Raw genomic sequence first — 24,476 nt, 5'->3', positions numbered from 1 at the left:
TGACTTTACAGCTATGCAAATCTGTCTTCTTACCCAAACGTAGCTTTTCGCTTTAGGAAATGCTAAAGAGAGGTAGAGCTGCAGAGCTTCCTCTGTTTGAACAAATGAGGTCACATCCAGACCATTTGAATAATTCTCAAATGTGGGCAACGAGCCCCTCCCTGAAGCCTGGGGTTAAATCATTCCCCCGCTTGTGTGTAATTCAGTCCGACAACATTTACAGACTGAATGATTTAATGCAGAACACATGAATTGCTAATGTGAATGATGCAATGGCGATATAACGCCACACGCTCCAAAATATGATCAGGTGTCGACCTGGTTTTCATGCATGGGGAAGAACACAATATAGAAGTGGACGTGCTGCCCTTGGTGTTCTGTCTGCGGTCAGATTTATTGGTTAGCTGGTAAAGGTGTAACAGTTTGCTCTAAGTTCAGAAGGGGGGCTCTGTCATTACCTCTGAATGGGAGTATAATGGCCATTTGGATGATTTGTGCATCTGCTCACCTGCCTGAAGAGTGCGTCCCCTCCTGGGCTCGCTGAATGGCCCGTCTCCTGCAGCATTGAAGGCCAACAGTTTGACCATGTAGTACGTGTAGCTGGTCAAGTTTTTTAACCTCATGTTGGTTTCTGGTCGGAAGAGGATCTTCACTCTCTCCGTTTCATTCTGACTGTCCATCTCCCAGTAGAGAATCTACAGCCAAACAAAGACATGTAAATGAAAGCTTCATCTGCTATAGCAAAACCCTTTCTGCCCTGACTGGATACACAGTAGAAATTATTGAATATTATAAATTTAATTAATTAATGGTTACACTTTATTTTATGGTGACATTGTTACAGTGTAATACTTTTCATTTTACTATTCATTACATACAGTTGAAGTCAGAATTATTAGCCCCCCTTTGATTTTTTTTTTCTCTTTTAAATGTTTCCCAAATTATATTTAACAGAGCAAGGAAATTTTCACAGTATGTCTGATAATATTTTTTCTTCTGAAGAAAGTCTTATTTGTTTTATTTCGGCTAGAATAAAAGCAGTTTTTAATTTTTAAAAACCTTTTTAATGTCAAGATTATTAGCCCCTTTAAGCTATATTATTTTTTGATAGTCTACAGAACAGACCATCGTTACAGAATATTTTGCCTAATTACAAAAAAAAATCTTCTCTCTGTTAAACAGAAATTAGGGAAAAAATAAACAGGGGGGCGAATAATTATGACTTCAACCCTATATTTACTATATTGCCGGGGTTAGAATGCATAATACATTGTAATTACTATAGTAAGTACATGGAACATATGTAACTATGTTACCTTAAATTAAAGTGTTACCAAATTATTTAATGAGAGATGAATAATAAAAAATAACCCAGTGAACTCTTTAACTTACACCCCATTTACACGAGGCATCAGTGTCAATGCTTGCTATTCACTTTGAATGGGTGACGTCAGGCGTTGCCAAACTGCATTGTGAATCTGTCTGCGCAGCTTCAGTGTCGTTGCTCGCTGCAGAAGTTGGGAATTTCTCAACTTTTCTTGCGCCAATGGAAGCGTCAACCAATCAGATCGTCAGCCTTTATGCAAATACCCCAGCTCATACAGTAGCCGAACTAATTTCATTGTCTGACGCTGCTATGACGATCATGTCAGCCCTAACTGTAGACATGCCCTCGGTCAAGCGTTGATGCTGAAGCCCTGTATAAATGCAGTGTTATAAGTCCCACACGGAACCTGCGGGCGCAAATTTTTGAACCTAAAATTCCATCTATTTATTTACCTATGCAAGTGCGTGAAAATATAGAATTATTTAGTTTTGATTTCAGTATTATTATTGAACATCTGCAAATATATTTATGATTCATGTACAATACAGTTTGTTAAGTAATATTTTCTATTTTTAGTGGATATATTAGACGAGAGATTGGCTTTGTTTTCCAAACAAGTGTTTCTAAAGTGAAATAAAAGGTAAAAGGTTATTATTATTTTATTAAATTTGTTAAGTTTTTATTGACTATACCCTAAAAATCCTTCCACATAAATCAGATTTTGTACAAAATTATCAAAAAATGTCAGCAGACTCTTTTTGACTGTGCTTATAGTTTTAAAACACTAACAGACTTGACAATATCAGAGTTGACATTTTCTACCAGTCTGTGCTTTAGCTGAAGATGCTAACCTCAAACCAGACACCACATAGCATGTCTCAAACAGAGTTTAATGTATTTTCCCACCAGACGAAGTGACCACTTGGAGTATCACAAGCTTTTTCTATGAGTGCTTTAAATATTTTTATACCTTTTTAAAACAAATATAACGAAGCTTACCAGAACGTAGGGACATACACTGAAATTACAAACAAATCAGAAAATACATGTTTCATGCAATTGTTTATAATACTTAGTAGAATATATGGATTACAGTTGGAGAATTATTAGCTTCCCTGAATTATTAGCCCCCTCTTTATTTTCCCCCAAATTCTGTTTAACGGAGAGAAGATTTTTTCAACACATTTCTAAACATAATATTTTTAATAACTCATTTCAAATAACTGATTTCTTTTATCTTTGCCATGATGACAGTAAATAATATTTGACTAGATATTTTTCAAGACACTTCTATACAGCTTAAAGTGACATTTTAAGGCTTAACTAGGTTATTTAGGTTAACTAGGCAGGTTAGGGTAATTAGGCAAGTTATTGTATCAAAAATAAAAAAATATATAGCTTAAAGGGGCTAATAATTTTGACCTTAAAATGGGTTTAAAAATTTTTTAAACTGATTTTATTCTAGCCGAAATAAAACAAATAAGACTTTCTTCAGAAGAAAAAATATTATCAGACATACTGTGAATATTTCCTTGCTCTGTTAAACATAATTTGGGAAACTTAAAAAAGAAGGGGGGCTAATAATTCTGACTTCAACTGTATATAGGCTGACTGACTAAATGAATGGATGAGCAACATTCAACACACGTATCTTCTTCATATGATCCATATTTGTTTATATGTGGCCATTTAAACTCTTTAAAAACATGAAATTTGCAAGGGATTTTAGCATGGAAAATGCACTGAAAACAACAGGGGTCTCTGGACTAACATGAATCCACCATATTACTGCCAGGACATTTTTATATATCAATTCCATATATATTTCAGCAGACACTCACTTAACCCTCACCCGTGATGATTAATTCATGTCCCCCAATGGGCAGTTCTATAAAACATACCATCTAACACCATAATCTAATACAATAAATCCATGGGAAAGAAAGAAAAGGAAGCAGAAGGCACCAGACTGTAGTTATTCTTCCACCCCGGAGAGAGCTTGAAATGACAGAAGAGGTAAAGGGGAGGAGAGAAAGAGGACAGATAATAGGAGTATGAGGGAGACTGGACGAAGTGGGTGGTTCAGGGGTGTCACCTTATATCCCTGAATGATGCCATTTTGGGTCTCAGCGGGTGGAGGCTCCCACTGCACCTCCAGCTGAGTGGATGACAAAGTGTTGATCTGGATGTTCTGCGGGGCCACTGAGGGGGCTGAGAAAGAGCAGAGGAGATACTGTAAATACATCACACGAAATCCCTCCGGTGATTTCGCTACAAAAGACATCAAATGCACCCTGCAGACACCAAAAAAAAAAAAAAAAAAGCACTCTTACTGCTTCCGTCTGAAGTGCTCCACGTTTCAAGTCATTCTAAAACTCCATGACTTTCTGACTTTTGAAGAGCACAAAAGAAAGCTTTCTGAGCAACGTTCATACAACCAAAATCAGTGGTAACCAAACCAGCTCCTAAAAAAACTTGAGTATACTTTTAGATTTTAGAATTGATATTTTAGCCCCCAAATATTAGTATGATCCAAAACATTTACAATTAAAGCCTATGTGAATTCAAATTTACAATGTTTATTTTGCCAGTGCACATTGTTATTCTGTAGGTGAACAATTAACCTGTGCAAGTTAACCCACTGAAAAACAACCTGAAGATCTGACCACTTCCTTCAACATTGGTAGTGGTACTACTCTGTTAACGTCAGTTTGACAGCTTCAGCCACAATATTCTTAACCACGGCCCTTTAATTAATTTGCTATGAGGCAATGATGCGCAAAAAGAAAGCCCCCTACATCAACATACTGAAAAAAAGGTCTTGACAACTTTCGTACTCCTCCCCTTATGTAATAATCTACATGGTAAATGACACTTAGTGAACAACATTCACTACCTGACAAAAGTCGATTCCAGTTGTAAGAGCAACAAATAATAACTTGCCTTCTAGTTGATCATTTGGTAAAAAGTGGCAGATGGTAGATTTATCAGATGAATCATCTGTTGAACTGCATCCCAATCATTACAAATACTGCAGAAGACCTATTGGACCCGTGTGGACCCAAGATTCTCATAGAAATCAGTCAAGTTTGGTGAAGGAAAAATCATGGTCTGGGTTATATTCAGTATGGGGGCGTGCGAGAGATCTGCAGAGTGGATGACAACATCAATAGTCTGAGGTATCAAGACATTTGTGCTGCCCATTACATTACAAACCACTGGAGAGGGCAAATTCTTGCCTTCAAGGTCTAGGTGCTTCAGGATTGGCCAGCCCAGTTACTAGACATGAACATTATTGAACACTTCTGGGGTAAGATGAAGGAGGCATTGAAAATGAATCCAAAAAATCTTGATGAACTCTGGGAGTCCTGCAAAAATGCTTTCTTTGCCATTCCAGATGACTTTATTAATAAGTTATTTGAGTTATTGCAGAGATGTGTAGATGCAGTCCTCCAAGCTTATTTGGAGTCATATACAATATTTATTCTTTTTCCACTGCATCATGACTTTATAATCTTTACTGTACATTATTTAAGTGACAAAACTTTTGACTAAGCAAAGTCAGACCTTACTGTACAAATTAAATAATTAAAAATAAAGGCATGATCATATTTTATTTTTGTAAAATAAGTTTAATCTAGAGGCCTTCGCCTTTCATATAAGCCACTTCTGATACCAAATGATCAACTAGAAGTCAAGTTATTATTTGTTGGCGACAAGACTGTTAGGTAGTGTAAGTGATGAACAATTCAAACAGTGTAAATATGCTTTCCATTGGGTTGAATGAAGTCTAGTTTTACATTAGTGTCACGTGAACCAACACAGAACATGCAATCTGATCTAGTTCAGAGACATTCACATGATAGGATCATATATGCAAGCCATCACAGACCACAAAATGTATCAGACCTGTTTAAATTCTACACTGCATTCTGTATTTTAGAGCAATACGGAGGTGATTAGGTGGAGAAACAGCTAGACAAATGCAGTATTACTATTAGACTGGCTGTTGTAAGCTCTGATATAAACAAAATGCTATTGGGCATTTAAAAAAGGGGAGGAGCTGCTCAATAAAACTGCCTACCCTTTTAGAGAAAATCATGTCAACCACTGAATATTGCTGTGTGCATCAAGGCCCTTTTAACTTCCTGTTCTAAAGCCAAAATTCATATCACATGCACTTTTTGCAGGCTCTTTCTTGTGTACTTGTCAAAACTGAAGTGTACTTTAGGCTTTACTATCAGAAAAAACAGACATGGATCATGAACATTAAAAGAAGACTTAAAGATATCTGCCAGTCTAGTTTAAACTCTTACAAAGATCGTTTTATCACCCATAACGTTTGGAGAGATAAATAAACACTGGACAAGGATGAATCTTTCAGTGCCAAGCATCAGAATTGTGAGGTACAGTTGAATTATTCTTAATTGTTTAAGTTAACTGTTTTCATTTATTCATTCATTCATTCATTCATTCATTTTCTTTTGGCTTAGTTCCTTTATTCATCAGGAGTTGCCTCAGCGGAAAGAACCGACAACTTATTTAGTATATGTTTTACACAGCGTTTTCCCTTCCATAACAACTCATAACTGGGAAACATCCAAACACATTCATTCACACTCATACACTACGGCCAATTTAGGTTATTCGATTCACCTATGCCGCATGTCTTTGGACTGTAGGGAAAACCGGAGCACCCAGAGGAAACCCACGCAAACATGAGGGGGACCAGCAAACTCTACACAGATATGCCAACTGAACCAGCTAGGACTCGAACCAGCAACCTTCTTGCTGTGAGGTGGCAGTGCTAACCATTGAGCCACCGTGTCACCTTGTTTTCAATTATTAATTACATTATTACAAAGTCATAGCAAGGATCAAACAAGAAACTTAAACGCGAAGTACTGACAAAAAAAATTGCCTAAAACTGACCTAAAACTGCCACTGTATTTGTTTACACCTACTTTAATAACCTTAGGAAATAAATCAACAAAACCCATATAAGTAATTAGAACATGCATAATATTAACAACAATAATGTTTTGCAACACAGAGTGGGAGAATATCTCATCTGCTAAATAGAAATTTCACATTTAGGCACCCTATCATACACCCTGCGCAATAAGGTGCAAGACGTGTTTGGCGCGATTTGTTGCTAGTTTCAGACCAGCGCAACTCTAATTTTCACGTTTTGCACCACAATGTTTAAATAGCAGACCCATTTGCACTACTTTGTGGACTCATGAGTATGTTATATTATGTATATTACTCATGGAGGACTCATGACGTGTGTTTGGATATAACACTTTTTTGACATTTTATTATTGTTCATTTATTCATTTACTGGAATTTAGAACTGAATTTAAAAATAGTTATGAAACAAATATTTGCGCTTAATTTTGAGCCACTTTGTGGACTCATGGGTGTTCTGGTCTAGAAAGGAGGTGTGCATTGTTGGAGCATTGCTATTTTGAGGAACTAAAATAGACTGTGCTGAAAGCAGGTGTAAAGTCCAGCTCAGAGCGCATTAGTTGTGCTCCTTAAACGCTTACACATTGCTTAACACACACAGGATGTACAGCAATACACAAATATCTTTACAAATGAAAAAGTATTAAAGGAATAAAATATTACAAAAAATATTACTTTCTACATAAATATAAAAACCACTGCCTCCATGCCTTCTTAACCTCAGGGGGCTTTTTAGTTTATTCATGACAACTTGCTTTTGTATAATGTTAATATTATTATTATTATTATTTATTATATGCATATTTATATTTGTTTTAATAAAAACAAGTTTAGATTTGTCCACCTGTCGAGTTTTGGAGACGTCTGCATCACCATATGGAGCATAAGAATACGTGTGTTTGGATTTAACTTTTTTGACCACACTTCGTTATTATTGTTCATGTATTCATTTGCTGTAAATTAGAACTGAATTTAGAAATCGTTTTAAAAACGAATCTTTGCGCTTAACAAACTAAATGAATTATGTAGGCTAATGGATGTCTTTAGTGGAGCGTATACAACACCGTTTCCTTATCCACGAAAGTAAAGGAGTAAAGTAAAGAGTAAAAGTAAAGCAAAGAGAAAGTATAGAGGTTGAATGGAGGAGACTCATTCGTTATCCTCAAGCTGGTCTGTTCAACTCTTTTCTTACTAGTGAAGCGTTCAGTTTTTCCACTAACAAATTCCACCATGTAAATAGCAAATGCACCATGGCATGATGCAACTGACTTTTAAAGGGAATGGGAGACGAGACTCTGATTGGTTTAATGCTCAAAACACACCCATAACTCATTAAGAGAATAAGCACAACCCTGTCAGACCATGCGCCAGGGCACAAACCATATTTTTTCATCCTTAAAAAAGTAAATGCCCTTAATGCTTTTGCGCCATTATTGATTTTGAATGTTTGTCATAACTGCATAAAGATGATAAAATAGGCAGAAAAATAGGCCATCATCATCATTTGGCGATTAAAGCTGCAGTATGTAACATTTGTTCAAAATTAGCTCAGTGTAATGAGCAAGTACATCATGAACCTATCTTCCAAACTACGCAAGTCCTTGTCCTGGATGACTACAGTGAGCCTATAATAACAAGTGTTAAAACTGGGACTATTTTATATGCGTCAAGTCGATCCCTGCTTCTACTTGTGTGACTCATCATTTCCACAAAAAGACAGAAGCAATTCTGCGAAAAAAAAGAGAAAAAGTAACTGCTCGGGTGTCAAAAGTTACACACTGTAGCTTTAAGTCTGCAAAAGCAGCTATAGCATTAATTCCTGAATGAGAACTAGTACCAGTGGAAAAGTGATAAGAGATGAACACTGACTCCAATGTGACGGCTGCCCTCTGTTGTGTCTCCGTTAAATGTCATTCATTAAAGGGTCGAGAAATACATAAACCTCTCCGTCATAAATCACGGCACCAGATGCAGCTGCGCCAGACAGCAATCATCAAAAAAAAAAAGAGAGCGAATTTAATAAGACCAAACCTGAAAGCAGAGCTAACTCCAGGAGCATGACAGCTCGTCTATTTTAGGGGCTTGAAAGTTGAGTTTACGCGTACTAAAGCGGGGCTGAATCATTTATAAGCGGGAATGAATTACAGCTGTGGACAGTGGGGTTCAAGAGGGGCCGACGCAACAGACTCTACTCAATGAGCTGTTACAATAAAGTACACACATCTCACTGAGCTGTCCTGCTGTCTACACTGACAGCTGCACTTGCAAAAAAGATAGCTTTTTAATCAACATTGAGGGTTTCGTGGGGAACCTTTAACATTCACAGAAACTTTTCATTCTACAAGCTTCTTTAAAGTGGAAAAAGGTTCTTTAGTTTATTTTAAAACATTCTTCACAAAGAGACAGAAAGGGCTATTTTAAAGGGATAGTTCACCCAAACATGACATTTCTGTCACCATTTACTCACCCTTTATTTGTTACAAACTTTCCTTTGAGTTTCTTTCTTCTGCTGAAAACAAAAAATATGTTTTTTAAAAACTCTCTTTTTGGAACAATTATTTTTCAGATCAAGCAGGGGTAGGGAACCTATGGCTCGGGAGCCACATGTGGCTCTTTGACCAAAAATATATGGCTCTCCAGCTGTCTCTCTTTAATAATATTATAAAGTTTAAAAAATGATAACTGTCAGAAATCAGTTTTCTATTGAAAATACAATTACAATTCCCTTTATATTGTATTTTTTCCAGCAAAATGAATAAGACCTCAGTTTACAATAAAAGGACGTCTCAACCAATGCACATGTGTAGTGCTGTGGTTTAACTTGAATCGTGACACCAATAAAGGGCAAGCAACTTACATTTCTATGGTAACCTCACTCATGTAAATTCAAGATAAAGCATTCAAGGGACAGCATCCTATAACAACATCGTATTTTCATCTTTGGGTGAACTTTCCCTTTAAACCAGTGATTCTTTTAGATCAGTGATCTTTCAGATTCCATATACCACTAAATATGACCATCCTTGACCAATATGACCAAGTGGTGTAAAGTAACGCATTACAAATACTCTACTGAGTACTTTGAAAAATCTGTACATTTCAAATGGTGCGTTGATACTTTTACCGCACAGCTTTTCTTTAGCTTTATATGTTTTGTTTTGTTGTCTTCTGTGATTGGCTCAGTAGAATAATCAGTCCTGTGATTCCTGTCTAAACAAATCATGTTAAAAAAAATAATAATAAAAAAATCACCAGAAAAACTGATCTCAAGACAGTGGACTTACAATCGTTGGCTTTACTGTAAATAGTTTTACATTTAAAATGTTCAATAAATATAGAATGATAAAAAATAATTTAGTTAATGTACACTGTAAAACCCAGTAAGTTAAGGTAACTCAAACCATTTGAGAAAACCGATTGCAACAAATCATTTAAGTTCAAAAACTAATGCAAATGAGTACTGTGAACTTAATCCATCTGAGTAAATGAAGCAATTTGAGCACCCAATAAATAAAGAGAACTCAAACCAACAGAGTACTATGAATCCCAATAAGTTAAGGCAACTCAAACTGTTTGAGGAAACCGATTGCTACAAACCATTTGAAGTCAAAACTAATCTATTTAAAGAGCCCATATTATACATGAAATAGGGTCATATTTAGGTTGTAAGGGTCTCCAACAACAGTCTAATATGCATGCAAGGTCATAAAACACTTTGATGGTCTTATAATCTGCATTTATTTTTACCTAATTATCCCAACGACTCCCATATGAATCGTTCAGCGATTCATTTGTTCCCAACCCCCTCCTCAGCGCGAAGCTAATCTGCGCTGATTGGACCGATGACAGCCTGCTGCGATTGGTCGACAGTGACAGGCTTCAGCACGAGACAGAGTGAAATGCCCAGCTGGTAATCAACTATATAAAAGTAGTCACAGTGCACACGCGCTTCATAGTGTAAGGCTTTTTTCACACACACACACAACCCTCCTCAGAAGAACTGGGGAGATCGACGCGAGTCTCTCTCTCTCCCTCCCTCACACACACACACACACAACGCTCCTCAGAAGAACTAGGGAAAGCGACGCGAGTCTCTCTCTCTCTCTCTCTCTCTCACACACACACACAACGCTCCTCAGAAAAACTAGGGAAAGCGACGCGAGTCTCTCTCTCTCTCTCTCTCTCTCTCTCTCTCACACACACACACACAACGCTCCTCAGAAGAACTAGGGAAAGCGACGCGAGTCTCTCTCTCTCTCTCTCTCTCTCACACACACACACAACGCTCCTCAGAAGAACTAGGGAAAGTGACACGAGTCTCCTGTCTCCTAGCTTACGATCGATCGCCATAGCAACGACAAACGGCAGTGGAACGCAAGCTCACAAAAGCCTTTAATGTTAAATCCGTAAACAAAGCGGCACGCGTCGCGCTTTTAACGTGGCTTACATGTGATAAGAGAATATAAAGAGTAACCGCGTGTACTGTACCAGGTTAACAACTCATCTTTGGGTAGAGACTGTCAATATTATCCATCTGAGCACAGCGTGACTTCATTCGACCGGCGGCGTCTGTGTGTGTGTGTGTCTAGTGTTTTTTCTGTGTTAGTGGGCGGGGCCGCAGGTTTCAAATCTCCCTGGTTTGCGCGCGTAACTACTGGCGAGGCTTGTGTTTCGTGGCTGCGTCATCGCGAAACACCTAATGACTTGTTATCAAGACGACTCGTTTGAAGCACTATGAGTCGACTCTTTTATAGATGAATCAATAGTTTTAAACACTGTACACTTACAGATTTAAGCCTTAGCTGGATATTTCACTTCACTTAGAGCTGTGTTACACTCTACATGGAAGGGCATTTTCAAAAACCCATAATATGGGCTCTTTAAGTACTGTGAACTTACTCCATTTAAGTTAAAGTAATGAGGTATTTAATTAACTCATTACCTTCAACACTGAGTTCAAAACCCTTTTCACATGAGTAGAATTAATTTTCAGTAAAGTTTGAGTTAACTACACTCATTTCATTTGATAAAGTTGACTGTTTTTACAGTGTACAAATGTGTTAACGTACAACGCTTTATAACCTCTTTTTAATCTTAGCCTGCAAGAAAATCTCTGTATAATGGTTGTCCTGAATAATAACTGGTTATTGATTATATTATTCAAACATACCATGCTTGGATATTCAATGCTCGCAGTAAGAAACAAAACTTTTGGAAGAAAAACTTCAACTTAGAAATACTTTTAAAAGAAAATAACCTTGATGTAAGCTACATTTTATTTGTAAGCTACTTACATAATTTCAGAGTATACGTTGGATTATTGTCGCTGTGTAAAACTCACTACTTTTAAAAGGCTTACTTTTACTTGTACTTTACCTCATTTTTAGATCAGTAACTTTTACTCCATGTGAACCAGATGTTTTTAGCAAGCAATGGTACTTTTACTTGAGTATGATTTTTCAGTGGTCTTTCCACCTATGGGGGGGACACGTCCTAAAATGTAATTATGTCATGTAAATAATTTAAAATGTGAATTAAATTTAATTAAAACAATATTAATATTAATGAATTTTTAAAATAATTCCAAAACAGACAAGAGCCAAGCCACAGGCACAGTTTAAAATATTTTGGCAGGCTTGGCAACACTGAGCATGGCTGTTGTGGTGGCAGAAGTTTTTTTTTTTTAATTATTTACATTTACATTTAGTCATTTAGCAGATGCTTTTATCCAAAGCGACTTACAAATGAGGACAAGGAAGCAATTTACACAACTATAAGAGCAGCAGTGAACAAGTGCTATATACAAGTTTCAGGTGTGTAAAGTCTAAGTAGCAAAGCATTAGAAAATTTCTAATTTCTAAAATTTATTTATTTATTTTTTGAGAGAGAGTACAGTTAGTGGTATAGCCAGAGAGGCAGTTAAGATTAGGAAGGAAAGTGGAGACTAAACAGTTGAGTTTTTAGTCGTTTCTTGAAGACAGCAAGTGACTCTGCTGTTCTGATGTAGTTAGGGAGTTCATTCCACCAACTGGGCAGATTGAATATGAGAGTTCGGGAAAGTGATTTCTTCCCTCTTTGGGATGGAACAACGAGGCGACGTTCATTCACAGAACGCAAGTTTCTGGAGGGCACATAAATCTGCAGAAGTGAGAGCAGATACGAAGGAGCAAAGCCAGAGGTCGCTTTGTAAGCAAACATCAGAGCTTTGAATTTGATGCGAGCAGCAACTGGCAGCCAGTGCAAACGGGTGAGTAGCGGAGTGACATGTGCTCTTTTGGGTTCATCAAAGACCACTCGTGCTGCTGCGTTCTGAAGCAGCTGAAGAGGTTTGATAGAGTTAGCTGGAAGCCCGGCTAGCAGAGAGTTGCAATAATCCAGTTTGGAGAGAACAAGAGCTTGAACAATGAGTTGAGCTGCATGTTCAGATATGAAGGGTCGGACCTTTCTGATGTTATAGAGTGCGAATCTGCAAGATCGAGCAGTTCTAGAAATGTGGTCAGAGAAGTTTAGTTTAGTATTTAAAAAAGCAAATTTATTTTTGGTGTTTTTGCCTTTATTATAAGACAGTATAAAGTTGAAGACAGAATTATTAGCCTTGCTTTATATTATATTGTGAAAAATTTCTTGCTCTGTTAAACATCATTAAAAAAAAAAAAAAAGGAGGGCTAATAATCTTATATATACAGGAAGCAAAGTAGGAGAGAGAGATAAAGGGGTGACAGATTTTCAAGCTCGGACTCGAGTCCCCTCTCCCGTCTTTCCAGACGGCCCGCACTCACATTGTATTCGGGCCTGAGCATGTTGACGTCATCGATGATGCGCTGTTCAGTTTAACAGCTCTCGCTCAGCACAGTGGACATTTTTTTATATTGTTTTAGTTGTTTAATATGCAGTGACACGCAGTCAAATATTTCGCAGAACAGATCAGCCACTTTTGACGCTCATAAACAGTGATAAAGTCCTCATGCTGCAAGAATTAGGAGGTTTGCTAAAGGTGCAGCTGTGGTGCAGTGAGGGTTTTGCGTCTTTAATAATTTACAACAGTTTGCGTTCATTAAACAGTAAGAATGATTAATAAATTCATATGAAACAGTCCCTTAAAAGTCACGTCTTGTCTTCAGTTTGGGGCTCAGGTCCAAGTGAACCGTGCTCTTCCAATCTGGCCTGGGCCGGCCAACTGAACCATGCCTGAGCCCGATTCAGAGCACTCACACTTCTCAAATGATCTGGGAAACGGGCCTGGGCACGGTTCGGATAGCATAGTGTGAGTAGGTCCTAGCATACTGTCAGCATACTGCCCATAAGACTATCAGATCCAACAGAACTTTCTAAGGTGAAAGCACCCATCACCCCTGCAATCTTGTTTCTCTCCCACTGTCTTCAGTTGTAGCCAAGCTGACGTTAATCAGAGTGAAATACATTTGTTTGTTTGGCTGTCCCCCCTCCTGCTGCTGGGAGTAATGGAAACGCCTGGCCCCTTCTAATGATGCTGTTAATAACCTGATGCTGATAACCCTGCCAGCTGCTGGAGCTCTTTATGACACATTCATATTTACTGCTTCATTAAACCCCTTATGAGAAGAGGCCAAAAATGCTGCGAAGAGGTGAAAGCTGTAAAAAACACACGTGCATGCACACCTTGTCCTGCCAAAACTCGGCTTGTATTAATACTGGGGTGCTACTTACAGCAGTGCTGCATTACAATTCCATAAATAATCTTGGCAATTATTAGGCGGAATGCAAAATCGAGAGAGGCTTGACAACATCCTGTCTGTGAGGTGTCAGGCTGTTCACGCGGCTGGAGTGGAATTAAACAGCACAAACGACAGTTCACATTTGTAGCAATTTGTCTGCGTTCGATACTTTTAAGCATATGGCTGAAATGTGGACATAATGCATCTGTTTGCTGGAGGTGCAAGGATTGTTTTTATCCGCTAAAGGCCCTTTTCATTGATCATATGAGATTCCCTGCATGAATATAGATTATTTCGGAATGTGGTGAAGACAAACGCTCCTAGCACATTTATACTATATAATTTCCACTTATATTATATTATATTATATTATATTATATTATATTATATTATATTATATTATCCTTTACAGAGAATATTTGATTTTACATTAGAATAGTTAAAGTTGGACTGTATACTAGTTTCCATATAATATTAATCAAATAAAATAAAACCACATGATCATAATTAAAAGTTAATATAATTACATAATTAGCAACAACAACAACAACAACAACAACAACAATACTGCATTATTTCTATACTCTCAAAACTGAGTACTGCTGCTTGTTCAAAACTGTTACCTGTTTAAAATTAGCTGAAACATTAACATTTTTTGGGCAATTTATTTGTTTTATGTTCAATCCACGTGTATTTGTAAAACATTAAGTTAACGTAATCGAATTGTGTTGGCACAACATGAAGGAAATGTGTTGGTGCAACTACCTGGTTATCAGATATGTACGTAGTTCCCAGCAAGCTTTGAGTGAGACTGAATTAGTAGGAAATGTTGACAATAAAAGTAATCTTAGCTGTTAAAATGTTAATAGACTTTGGGCCCTATCATACACCCAACGCAATAAGGCGCAAGACGTGTATTTGTTGCTATTTTCAGACCAGGGCAACTGAATTCATGAGTGTGCATGGGGCATAAGAACAGGACACGTGTTTGGATATAACACTTTTTTGACATTTTGTTATTATTGTTCATTTATTCATTTGCTGGAAATTAAAACTGAATTTAGAAATAGTTATGAAACAAATACTTGTGCTTAAAATTAAATATGTAGGATGTCTTCAGTGGAGTGAGTTTCAACCGTTACCTTACTTCACGAAAGTAAAGAGAAAGTAAAGAGGCCGAATTGAGGAGGCTCAGGCTTTATCCTCGTGTTGCAGATGGTCTGTTTAACTGTTTTCTCGCTAGTGAAGCGTTCAGTTCTTCAAATTCCGCCATGTAAATTGCACCATGGCACGATGCACTGAGGGAATGTGAGATGAGACTCTGATTGGTTTAATGGACGTTATACACAAAACACACCCATAACTCATTAAGAGAATAAGCACAACCCTATTAGACCATGCGCCATGGCACAAAGTGCATTTTTACGTCCTTAAAATAGCAAAAATGGATTCAGACACGCCCTTAATGCTTTTGCGCCATGCACTTTAGACTTTGTGCCTAGATCATTAACAATTTTCAACGCTTTGAGTGTTGGCAGCTTAATTGGCAAAAAAATTTCCTAAAATTAGTTCTGAGATGAGTCTCAATCAGCTGTATTATTGAAGCAGTTGCAGTTTGAACTGAAATAAATAACAGAAAGGTCTGATTGTCCAAATTAAACAATTGAAATTAATTGATTTCACACGACTAAGCTGTGTTCATGGGGTAATTCAAATAAAAGTAAATAGACACAAATGGTTGAAACTAATTTTGCTCATGAACTTTATTTGCCTAAAATATCAATTACATAATTCAAATAAGTTGAAATGAATCAATTCAAGTTAAATTAAATCAATTCAAGTAAAAAAAATCTATTCAAATTAAAACTAAAAAGAATTTGTTACACAAATTATTCACTTTTTGTGTATAATATAGATTTTTTAAAAATAAATAAGCTACTGTAGAACTGTACAGCGTATTTTCCACATTGTTAAATAAAATCTAATTAAAAAGGTTTAAAATGCATTAGGGATAATAATAATAATAATAATAATAATAATAATAATAATAATAATAATAATAATAATATTCAGTAGTATGTATTAATACTGTATAATTATTTTGTTGAATAGCAATGAGATTATATTGGAAAAATTTGTAAAAATAGTAAATTACAGCACAATAGATGTAATTTTAAGGTACATTTTAAATCAAATAAAACAAACAATGCAATATGAAATGTGCCATTATGGATATTTATATTAACAATAGCAAAAATACTCTGCATTTCATCCAAAGGCCCTTTCATTGATCCTATGAGATGCCCCATGAGCATATAGATTTATTTCAATGTTTGTAGAAGAACAACATCCTTTCTTTTGTAGCTCAGCCAATAAAACAGCACAACAATTACCAGTTTTCTGTGGAGAAGCTGGAATGTCATATCCGGCTTTCCTCTTTTGGCAGCTCATTAGTCGGAGTGCTCGGCTCCTCAGCCAGGCAGCTGGATATTATTCAAATCAATAAATGTACTGAACAAAATAAAAATGACTGTTTTTAGTAACAGAACAACTTGAACTCAACTTGAAAAGCACTTGGAAATTGAGCAGAACAAATGAGCTTGCAGGAGCCTGATTATATGGTATAGAGCTGAATCGGACTTCAGGACAGCTCGTAACAACAAAACTCACAGCTTACTCAGGCTTCGTTTCATGTCTACAAGCACTACACTTCAATGCAAGCATCTCAGTCTGTTTTACTCAAGCACCTCTTAATAGAAAGCCACTCACATTGGACAGGAAAGTCAACAGAGTTAAAAAAAAAGAAAGAAAAACAACAGCTTTTTCAAAACCATTTTCTTGCACTCATTCACTATTCAAAATTAACAATTATATACTGTTAATATAAGGGCACAGATAGCACATCACATACACAGGCTTGTGCTGAGACACCTTGCTCTGGTCACCACTGTTGTGGCTGCTGGTGATTTGTTGCTCTGTGGCCCTGCAGTCGCTGTGAACAATGCTCAACAGTCTCCACTTCCCCTTTAGTATCATTGAGCAGTAGACAACACACTACTGGATGATGCTCATCGTTTGGCCATCTGTGTATCACATTTGATACATAACCACTATAAAGAGACTATTTGTTCTATTTCCCAGAAGTTCTGAGGCACATAACATCACAATATGCCCTTTATCAAACCCATCAAAGTGCTTTGTGTTCACATTTTAGCTAATTAGCTAAGGTTGGTTTGCTTAACAGTGCTTTAAACAAAGCTAACTGATCCAAAACACATGAACTGTCACAAGCCCAGATCTTCAGTTGGGTTTGTGTTTGCGTCATGTTAAGCAGAACATTGGCACATTTCTGGCCTCTGTTCTCTCTTTATGCCACTCCACTAAGAGAACACCTTTCATATCTGTCAGCTCATGTCACGCCTGATTCCCTGTGGGATTGGAGACACAGCCTCCATCTTAAACCAAAAAATCATCCACATTGCTCATCACCACATCTGTCAGGGTGGAGTGCCAACAATGTTTTACTGTGGATTTGCACTCTCATTAAACTGGTCTGGTGGGATGATGCCAGCAAAGCATGCTGGTTTGGGTTGACAAAATTCTACTCAGAACAGGAAACAACATGCTGCTGTACACAACCATTGAGTTACAGTCTTCAATTGTGCAAGTTGAAAAAAAAAAACAGTTAATGGGAGATTTTAAACACAGCACAATAATAAAACAACATGCAACAAATGCATACTATATGTACTGATTCTTCAGTTCCAGGTAATACTGAAAAATAACCTTGCATATTTAATACAATACAATACAATAAATAGGCATATATTATTATTATTATCATTATTAAATTATATATATACAGTATATATACAACAGTTCTATCTGGTTCTTGAATCTGATTGGCTGATAGCCATGAAATGTTCTGCAAATAACAGCACTCGTACAGCCTCTTCACCCTTGTGTATTACTCCACTCACATACAGCGACAAGCAGATGACGCTCTACAGTTTGACAAATACTGCTGCTGTTAGACAACATAATGTAATTTTTAGTCGAGAATGTAGTTGTTTAGATTGCAATTATCTAGTTTATTTATAAGGATGGTGCCTATTTCAAAATATTTATAGTTTTACAGCATCGGATTAAGTGCATCGGCCGCCATCAGCCTGTCTGAGCAGACAAATAAAGTGACGATTGATGTTCCGCCACAAGATGGCGACAGAGACCGCATAATAAGTCCTTAGAGAGAAAAACAGCATTTCTCAGTGCAAGTTTCGAACTACAGCTGAAAAAAATCATTATAAATCAGGTAAGTTACATTCTGAGTGGATCTCTCTCTTTTTTATTTTGAAGTGCTGTATTTATACCACAGAAACTGACAGTGTTTGCTTTGCTTTGGCTGTTTTGGGGTTAGTTATTGTGATATCCTGATTGCTACAGATAACAAATTGCTACAAATTTTGTCATCACTTTAGATATTAAGCTAGAGAATGATTCAAACACTAGCTCTAAAGTGACGTTGGTGAAGTAGCAACAGTTTCTGCTGTTCTGACATCAGCTGCAGATGTGAATGAGTGTCGGAAGAAAGTAGTTCCTCATACAAAAGCGTTTTTAGACTCTTCGTGTTTGATTTTCTTTTTTATACACACAATTATGCCGTCAAATTGTTTTAAAACGCAATATCACAGTAGCAGTGCGATATGGCTGTATATCAGCACTGATGTGGGGCACTAAGGCTACAGCCTCAAGTCAACGCACGCCTCCCACCAGTGCCAACATGCAGACATATCACACTGCTACTTGTGTGATTTTGCTCATATATATAGCTAAAAATACATTGTTTACACACACATATACAGTATATATATATATATATATATATATATATATATATATATATATATATATATATATATATGTTATTATTATTTTTTTTTTATTATATTAATTGGTACTGATAGTATGTGCACCAACATATAGCACCGTCCCAAGTCTTGACATGTGGACCTTTCCTGATCCCATCCTCCCCTCTCTCTCCAACTTAGATTCCTGTCTACTATACTGTCCTATTCTAATAAAGGCATAGCCCCTCTTCATAAAAAATATAGATTCTGGCATGATTTCTGTAAAATGTTTTGTTTTCACACAGTCTCTTACCTGCTTCTCCAACAAACACCTCCACCGGAGCACTTGGAGGGCTTTCACCAATGACATTGTAGGCGGTCATCACAATTTCATAGCGCCTGTATTTCTGCAGCTCTGAGGATAATCAAAATATCAAAGATCTTTAAGGTGCACAATGGCTTTGAGACAGAAGATAAGAAGGCTCATTCTGAAAAGGTACCGCTGTATACATTTCTGGAGAGCACCAAAAACGTCCCAGGAGCTACGTTTTTTTTTTCCAGTTTTTGTTTTTGCATATTCGCCAGAGGCCGTTTGTACGCTTTTTGAGATCTCAAGTTTTTCTCGCTAGTGCTATTCGCCCTTGCTGTTCTCACATAAATCCACCAGAGGCTGCTGCCGCCTACCTGAATGACTGACTGATTGACTGACCCACCATCCCCCTTCCCTAAACTCAACCAACAGTGTTTTTAAAAGCACCGATTGACCCACCCACTTCCTTAAACCCAACCGCAGTGTATTGAAAAGAAATCCAGAAAAAGAAAAGCCCTCTGCGGATTTTTACCACGTTTTCAGATTTTACCACATTCTCACCTTGTTATTTACTTGTTTATTTTTTGGCTTTTGTTTTTGTCTTACTCATTTTCTGGATCTGTTCTTCGCCGGAATCGAACCCCTTTGTGATCAACTCATCTCTGCTTCTCAAGTCCGCCGATGTACGTGGCAAGCTACTGGACAAACTGGTAACAGTGGGAAAAAGGAAACAGTGTCATACTGCCCCGTAGCATTCAAAGCTGCCCCGAAATGCTGCCATACATACTTCGGGCTTCATAATTTGCAATTTCCAGAAATGTATATAGGTCTACGCTTTCAGAATGAGCCAATGTTGCAATTCATATAGGCTCAACCAAAAAGCATCTCACAGAAAGCCTCATGAAAGATGTTGGAAAGCAACAGCATCAAGCTCTTTGATTAGCATTGATGAGACACAGGAGAAGCGAGAGCAATGTGCTGCTCAGGTCTCAGACAGTAAGCACTGGGATTCACTTTGAGAAAAAGCTCGGTTTCTGGTCAGAGAAGATGGATTAGAGGAAGAAGCTTGTTCTCTGAACAGGAAGGGTGTCTGGGATTACACACTTTGCCAAAGGGAGTGTGAATATTTTGGACTTCAAAGGCAGCCTGACATAAATGAGAAAGATGGTTAAATGAAACTTACGTGTTAGCTCGAATTCGGTTAATGAAGGATTGCTGACAGTCTTCACAGTGCTTTTGGCTGTGGAGGGAGAAAGAGCAAACGATGAGGAATACATTACCGCAGATGGAAAAGCACAAATCAAAGGGATATTTCATCATGGCAGTAAATCTTTGCTTTTCAAAGTTGCTCATCACACACTACTCGGCGAGATTGATGAAATTTCACAATGCTCATCTCGCTCCAATCAGACCCCGCAAGAAACCAAAGCAAGTCAGTGATTAATGATTTAACAGTCAATATACAGCACTATATCACAGGCTGGAGTGCATTAGGGACCTAATAAGATTTTTAAAACACATACTGATCCGACATCACTTGGGGAAAATTAAAGGAAAATCTGAGAGCGTGGACGACTGGTCATTCCCTTTACACAGTTCCTTTTGAGCTCTGCAACTTAAATGAGTCTGCCTGCTTAGTTATTTTTTCCCCCCAGACTTTCAGAAGTGGCTACTGGTCAGGCTCAGATATTTAAAGCAATAGCTCTCTTCAAAATGAATGAATTCTGTCATCCTTCATTTATGCTCATATTGTTTCAAACATAAAAGGTGCTATAGAGTTCATTGATTCAATAAGTTAAATAGTTCTCTGATATCTACATAGTAGGTATGTAGGAAATAAGGGAAATTATTGTCATTGTTGTAATCTCAGTAGAAAACATTGTGGCCAATCAAATGCAGGCTGGGACATGCATATTAATGATCCTATGTGCAACATAAAAGTGTGTTTTTGCTTTGATTTGCCTGTTTATCACCTATATATTCAGCCTAATCTCTCGAGGAAATGTAACTATTTCACATTTTGTCAGTGGCATATAAACTGTCATAAGGGGATGAGCAAATCGTCCGAAATTCTACAAATACGAAAGTATGAATTAATAAAAAATTAGACACTAAATCAAAATGTTAGAAATTGCTGTGATATCGTGTTGGAATATTACGATCACAAGATTTACATGGGAATGAGGAAACAATACTGTTGATTGAGTCTCGTTGTATGCTAATTATATGTACTGTACTCTTATTTTTCAGCTATGCCGGGGTATATCCAGATTATTATTATATCTCACCTTTAAATAAATCTTTGGAATAATTCTAAAATAGGTATTTATCATCCATTTTGAATGCATTGTTCCTCATACCGGAAGATTCCTCAGTAACTTGTAATAAAAATGGCTTCAGGCTATCTCAACTTTGGAGGAAATGTCTGATGTTTGGGAACAAAATCATCTGAGTTCTGGGAGGTAAAAATCTTTAGGATTATACACTTATTTTATTTTATTTTAGAATTGTAAAGACATCATTCATGAAGATGTGTTGGAAATCAGTCCACCGGTTAGTCTAGTCATCAAATCATATATTTAAAACAAAATCAACTACATTATCATGCATATGAAGTTATTTTTTCCACTTTATTTATGTTTCCGTCTTAGGTTTTGCGCATAACTGTGGTCTTTTTTTTTTTTTTTTAATTATCTGACCCAACTGAGTACATTTATTATGCTAATGACTCAGAATTTATGTGCATCTTGGCCTTTCCATTCAGTGATTTAAAAAATATATGTTATATCCTAAATCTGTTTAGCAATAGGTGGACAGAAACGTAGTTAAAACTGGTTGTGAAAGTTCAAACATGACATGAAATAATGAACCTCAAAAGTTCCTATGCATCATGCAAGTATGCTTCAGCTTCTTGTGACCAAATCTGAATGCTGAAAACATTGTTCACTTATCAGTGTTCATATGTGAAAACCTGAAGTAAAAAAGCCTGAAGTAATCTGTTCATGTTATCAAATAATCATGTCTCTTCAGATGATTAAAATAAAACCATTCCATTTATAGGAGTATTTTTGGATCTCTTTAAATTTTTCTGAAGCAGAAATAAGTTTTCATTGGAAGAACAGAAGCAATATAACTTATTTTTTATCATAAAAATCTTATTTTTTCTTTTAAAAACAAAAATAATCAATAATATAAAACATAATCCTCTCGACAATAGCGCTCTTTGTTTAAAATAAATACAAAGTGGACAGAAATGGTCAGAAATAATTTTTGTCTTAAGAATTCAATTGACAGTACAGTACATTTGAAGGATAAATAAGAGGCTGGAATGATTTGAATAGTTCATCCAGAATCTTGAGATGAAGCTTTCAGTGTGGTACATTTTGTGACCCACTTTAATATGTGGAGAGAATTTAAATGGAAGATGATCACAAAATGTTATTAGCAAAACAGAACTCTTCCTGCACTGATAATTGCTAGAGAAACTGTCAACAAAATGTTGACAACCACACCCATATTTAGTGGTCATGTCCTACTGGAAACTACTGGAAGATGTAGGCTATTTGATGGAAATTATTTTCTTGAAGGATGTAGGCACATGAAGCTGTTCTTGTGCTTTTTTTGTACGTTTTAATGTTAAATTCTTACATATTGTACCTTTAAAGGGGCAGTCTACCCCAAATTGAAAATTCTGTCATCACCTTCACTCACCCTATTTGTTTTTCCCACTATGTAACTTAGTGATTACAGGTTTTCAGCTTTCTTCAAAATATCTTCTTTAATGTTGAACCGAATAAAGAAACTCCTAAAGGTATTGAAACCACGTGTAGATGAATAAATAGTACATTTAAAATTTTGGGTGAACAGTCCCTTTAATAGTGACAGGGAAATAAAACAGTATGAAATTGGCCTTTAAAATGGTCATGATTTTTTTTTTCACTTAATATATTAATACTTATAAAGGAGAAATGCACAAGCCGAATGAGAAATAACATGATCCTAAGAAATTTATGCTGATATCTCCGACAACACACTGAGAACGCCATTCATAGTCATATACAAAACACATCCGGCGCTGCAAAAGAAACACAAATTGACTGGACCTGAGCAGAGACTGCCCCAGAAACTGACAGAGACCTTGTTAGCTTCTGAAGCACCTGCTAACTTTTCAATGTAAGCTGTTAAGCCTGAACAAATAGAGCATAGCTCTGGTAATTTCCTCTTGGCATTTAGGTTGATTTCAGCAGGGAGGCGCATTGGCCACTTAACGGGCCTCAGATTTTAACATGTCGGACGGCTGGAGAGCGGAGGAGAGATATTGCACTCATGCCCTGACCGGTGCAGAACACAGGGAGAGGAATTAAATATGCCTCCGTGCTCGGCTGCTCCGGGCTTGTGCATTTAAATGCTGTCAACACTGCTGAGTCCAATTTGTCAAAGGAGATTTAGCAGCCCGATCCAGGCTGCGGAAAAAGAGGCCGTCGGCGCGAACACTTGAGCTCGAACTCATGATTCCGCACCTCACACAGGCTGAGCGCGTAATGAGTTCACCTACGCTCAGCCATCCGGCGGAAATTTATTCTCTAACTGCAGGGAGGACGAGCGTCCTGACGCTTCGATAACGCTCAAACATACACAATATTCACCTTATTAATGTGGATTTCATTACTTGCCACTGCTGATTGTGTCCCAGTTTCATACCTCCACTTTCTTTTCCACAGTGAAGCTGGCAAATACAATATTCATCTCTGCACAAAGGCGCACGTCAGAAATGTTAAGAATGTGTTTTTTTTCAATAACTGGATGGGTTAAAGTGTTGAAAGAAGCACTGGAGCTATAAATCACGCCTGCATGCAGACGTTTCTGGTTCAAGAGGAGAGCCTCCTCCCGCTAGTTACCTGTCAGTTCGGTGCGCAGCAGGGAGCTGTTGACGGGCCGCTTTGAGTCCTGCGGAGTGCTGTCATACTGCAGCTCACGGTAGTAGAGCCGATAGCCCACCAGAACCCCATTCACACTCTCCTCCTTGGGCGTCTGCAGAGGCACAGATTAAATTAAAGGTCACATTCCGCTGGCTGTTCTCACGGTCCTTATTAAAGCACGGCCTGATAAAAAAAGCCGTCCCGGTTGTAACTGACAGACATTGCTGACTGATCTCCCATTGCTCTGCGGTGTGCGATGCTCGCCGCCAAACGGATAAGATAAATAAAAGATGAGGATTTAATTTCTGAGCCATTCAGTCAGTGGGTAATTAACAAAGCTCGAAGCTGAGTGTAATCAACTCGGCCTACGGCTCTGCTGATAAAACAGACAGTAGTGAGAAGATCCAG

The 24,476-nt window shown here is 37.3% G+C and overlaps 1 protein-coding gene across 2 annotated transcripts in view; it reads right to left on the bottom strand.

Annotated features, from left to right (window-relative positions):
• sdk1a (sidekick cell adhesion molecule 1a) overlaps positions 1 to 24,476 on the bottom strand; it is a 637,737-nt gene that overhangs the window by 19,355 nt on the left and 593,906 nt on the right. For both annotated transcript variants that reach the window (XM_056453953.1, XM_056453952.1), the window contains 5 exons: positions 24,048 to 24,180; positions 20,333 to 20,389; positions 19,153 to 19,254; positions 3,423 to 3,538; positions 509 to 695 (listed from right to left, as the gene is read on the bottom strand). In XM_056453953.1, coding sequence (XP_056309928.1) covers positions 509 to 695; positions 3,423 to 3,538; positions 19,153 to 19,254; positions 20,333 to 20,389; positions 24,048 to 24,180 — 595 coding nt within the window. The remainder of the gene's footprint in view (positions 1 to 508; positions 696 to 3,422; positions 3,539 to 19,152; positions 19,255 to 20,332; positions 20,390 to 24,047; positions 24,181 to 24,476) is intronic.

The sequence above is a fragment of the Danio aesculapii genome, chromosome 3 (genome assembly GCF_903798145.1).
Source record: "Danio aesculapii chromosome 3, fDanAes4.1, whole genome shotgun sequence".
NCBI classification, from domain to species: domain Eukaryota; kingdom Metazoa; phylum Chordata; class Actinopteri; order Cypriniformes; family Danionidae; genus Danio; species Danio aesculapii.
This window is presented reverse-complemented; position numbering and strand designations above follow the sequence as displayed.